Source organism: Pithys albifrons, chromosome 17, assembly GCF_047495875.1.
Source record: "Pithys albifrons albifrons isolate INPA30051 chromosome 17, PitAlb_v1, whole genome shotgun sequence".
Taxonomy (NCBI): Eukaryota; Metazoa; Chordata; class Aves; order Passeriformes; family Thamnophilidae; genus Pithys; species Pithys albifrons.
In genome coordinates, this window is record NC_092474.1 from 10,589,028 (window position 1) to 10,596,270 (window position 7,243).

A 7,243-nucleotide genomic window follows, 5' to 3' on the forward strand; every position below is an offset into this window, starting at 1 on the left:
ACTTGAAGCACTTGTAAAACCAGCTCTAAACCAAGGGTGAATGGGGCTCACTGCTACTTCTACACAATCTGAGTAACATCCTCCTCTTCCCCCCCTCTCCTCAAGGCTGGTAACCCCAGCACACCTGCAGCCCTTTCCTCAGCTGTTGGGATAGACCTGGTGGAAATGCTTGGAGTAGAATCAAGGCTTGGATGTTTCATTACCAGGCTGAGTAGCAACCACTGTGCCAAGATTAGTACCCGAGTGGGTGTCTGAAGTCACTTTGCTTCTCCCTGGATGTGGAATACATGAAGGGGAGTGTCTTTGATGCATCTTAGTCAGTACCCCTGTAAGTAAACACCCTACTTCCTGTAGGACATCGATCTGATAGCCCTCCTGACATGAGCTGCTCCTTTATTCATCTCTATTAAGCACCAGAACCACTCTTTAAGAGCAGCCTGCTTCTCTCAGGCACCTTACTGACTTCTCCAAACTAGGCAAGACATTCTTTGAAGAAAACTTTAAAGTTTTCAGTCACTTACAGACGAAAACAGCTTCCCCAAGTCTAAACAACTGAAAAAGCAACTGCTCCTGAGCAGAACTGAGCAGCTCTTCCACAACTGCAGGACTATTAATAGCCTCAAAGTATTCAAACAAGAACACTTTCAGATTAAGGCAGCTGGAACTTTGTGTCCTCTAACATTGTTTCATAAGATAAAGTTCTCCAGCCTCTGCTTTTCATGTTTTGTTCTAATTTAGAACAAAACAACTCCTGATGTGTAAACCTCTTTCCAGTTTGGAAAGATGTGTACATGCAGCAGAAACTCATCCCTGGCACCAAAGTTCTTTGTAAGGTTTTGCCCTCGTGAAAGTCACTCAACCTGAGTCTCTCCCTGTAAGTTCTGGATCAGGACACAGCAGTTCAGGTTGGCCAGAACCATCAGTTTTGCCCTGCAGCAAGGTATTCCCTGTGAAAAACCAACTGCCTCTTAGAAAGGGCCTCTCCTTACACTTAACAATTCATGACAAATCTCAGGCACAGCAACAAACCGTCTGAGAGCATCTTTATTTCTTCACAATCTGAATAACATCCTCATCTTCAAGAGTGTGGTCTTTACCGACTTTCTGAGGGTTGTGTTTAACGGATGAACCCCAGACCAGTGCGCTGAAAGGAGAAGAAAAATCCAATTTAAAAGGCTTAGAAGTATGATATGCAAGCAGCAGAGCAGCAGCTATTTCTGTCACAAAGCTAATACAGACAGCAATGCTTCAGAGCTATTTTTATTCTCCTGCAAGTACCTGGCTGAGTGGTCTGGGAACCAGGGGACAAGCAGATCAAAACAAAGTATGAAGTTATCCAAAGTACCCGAGGGCCCAGGACAAGGGCTTGTAATGCTGCATCCTTTCAAATACAAATATTTTCCCCATAAAGGAAATTCATGCAGGAGAGTGTATATGAACATCAAATACAGTAATTGAAGTGTTAAGTTTGTCATAGATCAACATCAAAAAGAAAAATCAAACCCTGTTTTCCCTTCTAGTTTACAAGAGAATGAAATACCAGGAGGCAGAATGTTTTCTATTCTCTATAAATCAGTCTTTTACAATAATACTTACTATTTAAAGTCTTTAATGAGATTTTTGTGGATCTTCATGCAGAAATCCTCCACTGTGGTCTTGCAGTAAGGCAGTACCACGGGGGAGGTGTAGTCTGGGAGCTGCCCCTTGGGTTTGGTGTAGCTGTAATGCAGATGGAACAGGCAGTGAGTACCAGAACCTCCCTTCTGCACCCACCCTGACACTTCAACGGCCATTTGCACTGTCACCCCAGGGCTGTGCCAAGTCCCACTGGGTCAGTGCTGACCACGGACATGCTGTGAAGTGTGTGGGGTTCCTGAGCTCAGAATGCAGCTGAGCTGCCAGTGGGTTCTCCCTTGTAACTGCAAAGGTTTCTCACTACTGAGGTGAAATGGGAGTAGTTAATGGAAAAGAATATCTCCAGTATTATGGTTCCAACTTGTATTTTTTTTCCTGTGAAAAATTCAACATACATTAGAAAAAACACCAACAAAGTTTATAGCCCAGACACCTGACACACTAAATCCATTGTCACAACAGATTTTGTATTATTACAAGAAGACAAATATCACTTTAAAAGGCTACAATTGCTGTACTATGATTAATTCATAAATTCATCCAAAAATGCATTAGAATTGGAATAACCTATAGTAAAAATATCTGAAATTCTAGATGAAGAACTAAGTTTGTTAAGAGCTGAATACATGACAGACTGAAAAGACCACCACCTCTGGAATTCACAACTTTACACTAAGTTTGACTAGAATTCCATACTTTCAGGAATTTTTTAAGATGTGCTTTGGCCTTGGTTTCACAAGGTCCTCATTTAATTCTCCTGCAAGTTCAAAAGACTTATGGCTGTCACATGGCAGCACAATCTGCAGTTTACAGAGTAAATATAACTCAGCTAGTAGAAAACCATTATAAAATTCATTCATCCTTTCCTGAGATCTTCTTCAGAGTCTCAGCCTTACACTTAACTCACAAAAGGCAGCAATTGTGACTCACATTCGTACTAACTTCAAGTAGTCCCAAATTTTCTCCAGCAGATCATCGAAGTTCCAGCGATGGTGAGCAGATATTGGTACACAGTGGGGTACTTTGTAAATAATATCTAGTTCCTCAATGGAAATTTGGTCAATTTTATTTAGGACATAAATGCATGGGATGTAGACCCTGCAAAGAGAAGGAAATGGTCAGAGCAGCCCAGCAGCAGCAGCACACTGCTCCCCTCATTGGGAAGAAATAATATTTTTAAAAATCATATCCCTGTGTTGAGGCCACAGTGCTGCCTCAGCTTCTGTGGGAAGCAACATGAGAGACAATTCTCTTTTTCTGTAATACAAAACTGCTGCTGTGGCAAAGAGTCCCACCATACCTGTTTCCTTCAACAACGTCGATCAGGTCATCGGCAGTGGCGTCGCTGCGCAGGGTGACATCAGCATTGTGGATTTTATACTCTGCTAAGATGCTTTTCACTGTTTCAGTATCCAGCTCACTCTGAGGACACTGGACAGACACACACAGTGTTAAGGAATGGCAATTTACAGCCAAGTCAAGTATCAACAGTGCTGTCACCCAGCAACCACTGCACATGGATTACTAGAAATAATACTGCATTGTAACTTACTGGACGTGACTCTGATTTCACCAAAGCTACTCTGAGGAGAGGGGAAAACATTTAAATACTAAAAGCTTCATTTATATCAATGCCCCACTAAGAGCTGCAATCAGACATGTCAGAAGCAGCTTCTTGTCATTTTGGGACGGTTGCAACACAAACCCACCTATCTACCAGTTCAGCTCCCAGACAACTCCACGTTAGGGACTCAGAGCCCAGAGTTGTGATTTTGGTATCTCTGGGTATTTCCATGCTTCTTATGATTCAGTGGTAAATGGGAAATGAGGAGTAGGCCAGCTCTGGAACTCTGAGCAATCCTCAGAAGAATCCTGCAGCCACCAAGTGAGAGGCAGTTCTTGCACACTTTCCTTTGGACACTGAACTTTTCAGTGTGGAAAATGAGTGAGCCTCTGATTTGGGAGCAATGAGGTGCTCAGACTCCAGGAGAGGTGTGGGTGGGCTCCAAGGAAAGGAACTGGCTGCAGCTCAGCTCCTAAGGAAGCCACAGCACAGCATGGTCCCAGCCATACCATCAACTGCAAATGGCTCTTTCTTCAAGCAATTTTGTTTTTAATTTTGGTTAAAGAAAACTTTCAACTTACTGTAGCTGTAAGGTTAATGCCTCCTTTATCCTTTTTTTTAAAGCCAATATTGGGGGGCTTACTATTCAGGCGAATTCCAAACCCCTCCAGTTCATTCTCAATGATTTTCTTGTGACCAAGGGGTTTCAGCACGTCCAGAACAATCAGAATGAGATTACAGGTTCGAGCAACTAAGAATCAGAGAAAGAAAGTCACCTCTCAAAAAAGCACCTCACACAGCCTAAGACAACCAAAATATGGCTCAGTGGACTGAGGACAACAGGAAAGCCCTGAAGGCCAGCACACTGCTTGTTTTTAAATTCCAGTATGAGACTGAAGTTTATTGTGCTGGCCAAGCATCACTCATAGACAGATCCTTACATACTGTAAGAGTCACAGAGGCTGGAAAAAGTCTTCCTTCCTGTCCCCCTTCAGACCCCAGACTGAGGACAATGAGCTGGGTGAAGAAATGAAGACAACAGCCCTGTTGCAAAAGGCCAATGCACTTCCACTGCAGTGTCAAAGCAGAGCAGGAGCTCAGCAAGTGCACAAAGCCAGAACTGAAAACAAAACCAAATGAAAGCAGCTACTGCTTCTCAGCAGGCAGCTCAAGTCCAGCAAACAATCCAGATTTTTAGACAGCAGAAATAGTGATTCAACCCTTCATTCTCCTGTGCTGTGTTAAATGAACCAGTGATATGCTCTTGTCTCCAGCTCTATCTTCAGCTCCAGTTCCAACTCACCTGCAATGACCTGCCGTCCTCTGCCTTTACCATCCTTGGCACCTTCAATAATTCCTGGCAGATCAAGCAGCTATTTGTTCACAGGAAGGAAAATATCACATGAGAAAAATATTCTTCTTCGTTGAGAAAATAAATCGTACCTTTCTTCTAAACCAGCTACTCTACTGAAAATCTGAACACAACATGACAGGGTTGTTTCCTCTTTGATTCCTGCATATTGTAGTATCCCCTGTGCCCTATTGGTACAGTGGAACAGATCATCTCATAGAGAATGTTGTAACTACCACAGGAGCTTCTTCCCAGGGCAAAGCGAAAAGCAGGGAAAAATCAGCACCTCATGGAAGCATTTCCAAGGCATTCTCAAGCACTTCCACCCTGCCAATGTCAGGCCACACCATTCAGCCCTAGAGACCAACTTCCCCTCACAGACCCAAGGAGATCTCACCTGTATCTTTGCTCCTTTGTACCTAATCACTCCAGGCACAGTAGTCAGTGTGGTGAATTCATATGCAGCCACTTCAGAGTACACACCAGCAAGGTTACTTAGAAGAGTAGATTTCCCCACTGATGGAAACCCCACAAACCCAATTCGGGCATCTCCTGTCTTTGCAACATCAAAACCTGCAAATAAGGAGAAGAAATATTTGTCCAAACATTGACATTTTTTTATCTTCTCCTGTTCAGGACAGCAGTCCCACTATTAAATATTGTCTAAGTGAGCTTTCCCACAAGAAGGATGGTGTGAAACAGAGTCACAATCTTTACTACCTTGCACCTTTTTGTCTCTGTAACACTCCATGACATGCACCTGTCAATAAAGAGTTGCCTGCAAAGCTTCTCAGGAGACTAGACTTGGCTTGAGTGTAAGTGAAGCATTCCCCTTATGCATGGCAGCTTAGACAGTTCACACCTTTGTATATAAAAATGGGTGGCTGCTGCAGGGATGTTTCTTCAACCTTAAGGCTTCTGCAAATACAAGAGTGTATCAGCCAAAATGCAGAAGCACTTCCATGCACACTTCAGGGAGGGATCCCACACACAGCCCTTGGAACGGCCACAAACCACAGCCAAGGTCCTGAGCCAGGAAGGACAAAAGGGAGAGGAAGGTAAATATTGCCCTGAGCAGCTGTGGGTGCCCCATCCCTGGAGGTGTTCAAGGCCAGGCTGGATGGAGGCTGGAGCCACCTGAGCTAGTGAATGACATCACTGCCCATGGAATGGGGGTGGAACGAGATGCTTTAAGGTCCCTTCCAGCCCCAGCTATTCCGTGGTTCTATGATGATCCAGCAGACAGCCTGACACCACCTAAGCGGACACGATCCCCCTCGCCAGGTGTATTTCCGTCACACCGTCCGCCCTTGGGCGGCTCCTGCAGAGACAACGCACCTTCCCCGGGGCCGCCGCCGCCGCCTCCCTTGGGGGTGATGAGCTCCCTGCGCAGCTTGGCCAGGCGGGCCTTCAGCAGCCCCAGGTGGTGCGCCGTGGCCTTGTTCTTCTGCGTCCGGGCCATCTGCAAGAGCACGGCACGGCGGGCTCACACCGGGAGCGCTCTGCCGGCCCCGCAGGGCAGGGCCCCTCCGGACTGGGCCCCTCCGGACAGGGACCCTCGCGACAGGGCCCCCCAGAGCAGGGACCCTCCGGACAGGGACCCTCGGGACAGGGCCCCACAGGGCAGGGCCCCTCCGGACAGGGACCCTCGGGACAGGGCCCCACAGGGCAGGGCCCCTCCGGACAGGGACCCTCGGGACAGGGCCCCACAGGGCAGGGCCCCTCCGGACAGGGACCCTCGAGACAGGGCCCCACAGGGCAGGACCCCTCCGGACAGGGCCCCTCAGGGTAGGGCCCCTCCGGACAGGGCTCCCCAGGACAGGGCTCCTCTGGACAGAGCCCCTCAGGATAGAACCCCCGCCGCCGTGCACAAGTCTGTGCTCTGCCCTCAGGACAGGGCCCTTGAGGACAGGGCCCCTCAGGACAGGGCTCCCCAGGACAGGGCTTCCCAGGACAGGGCCCCCCACCGCCGTGCCCCCCCACGCCCGAGCCCCTCGCCGGGCGGTACCTCCGCCTCGATCTCGGCGATCTTGGCCAGGGTGCCGCTCATGGTGCGGCCGGTCCGGTCCGGGCCCGCCCGGGCCCCTCAGCGCCCGCGCACCGCCCGCCCCGCGCACGCGCCGCGGCCTCTCGCGAGAGCCGGCGGGAACGCGCCCCCGCGGCGCGCGGGAAAGGACACGCGGAGCGCGCACAGCTCGCCTCGCGCGGCACCGAGAGGGGCGGGACAGAGCGAGGGTCAGTGTGTGAGGGACAGAGCGAGGGTCAGTGTGTGAGGGACACTGTGAGGGACACTGTGAGGGACAGAGGGACGGTCAGTGTGTGAGGGACAGAGCGAGGGTCAGTGTGTGAGGGACAGAGCGAGGGTCAGTGTGTGAGGGACAGAGGGAGGGACAGAGGGAGGGTCAGTGTGTGAGGGACACTGTGAGGGACAGAGGGACGGTCAGTGTGTGAGGGACAGAGCGAGGGTCAGTGTGTGAGGGACAGAGGGAGGGTCAATGTGTGAGGGGCAGAGGGAGGGTCAGTGTGTGAGGGACACTGTGAGGGACAAGAGGGACGGTCAGTGTGTGAGGGGCAGAGGGAGGGTCAGTGTGTGAGGGACACTGTGAGGGACAAGAGGGACGGTCAGTGTGTGAGGGACAGAGGGAGGGTCAGTGTGTGAGGGACACTGTGAGGGACAAGAGGGACGGTCAGTG

The 7,243-nt window shown here is 49.2% G+C and overlaps 1 protein-coding gene across 1 annotated transcript; it reads right to left on the reverse strand.

The window, feature by feature from the left end:
• Positions 1-1,026: 1,026 nt before the first annotated feature.
• Positions 1,027-6,671, reverse strand: DRG1 (developmentally regulated GTP binding protein 1). The gene is made up of 9 exons (XM_071571857.1): positions 6,559-6,671; positions 5,889-6,012; positions 4,948-5,123; positions 4,503-4,572; positions 3,781-3,950; positions 2,936-3,066; positions 2,566-2,733; positions 1,597-1,719; positions 1,027-1,144 (listed from the first exon to the last, which is right to left on the reverse strand). Exons 1-9 carry the CDS (start codon positions 6,598-6,600, stop codon positions 1,045-1,047), a joined length of 1,104 nt encoding a protein of 367 aa, XP_071427958.1. The 5' UTR covers positions 6,601-6,671; the 3' UTR covers positions 1,027-1,044.
• Between the last annotated feature and the right edge of the window lie 572 nt (positions 6,672-7,243).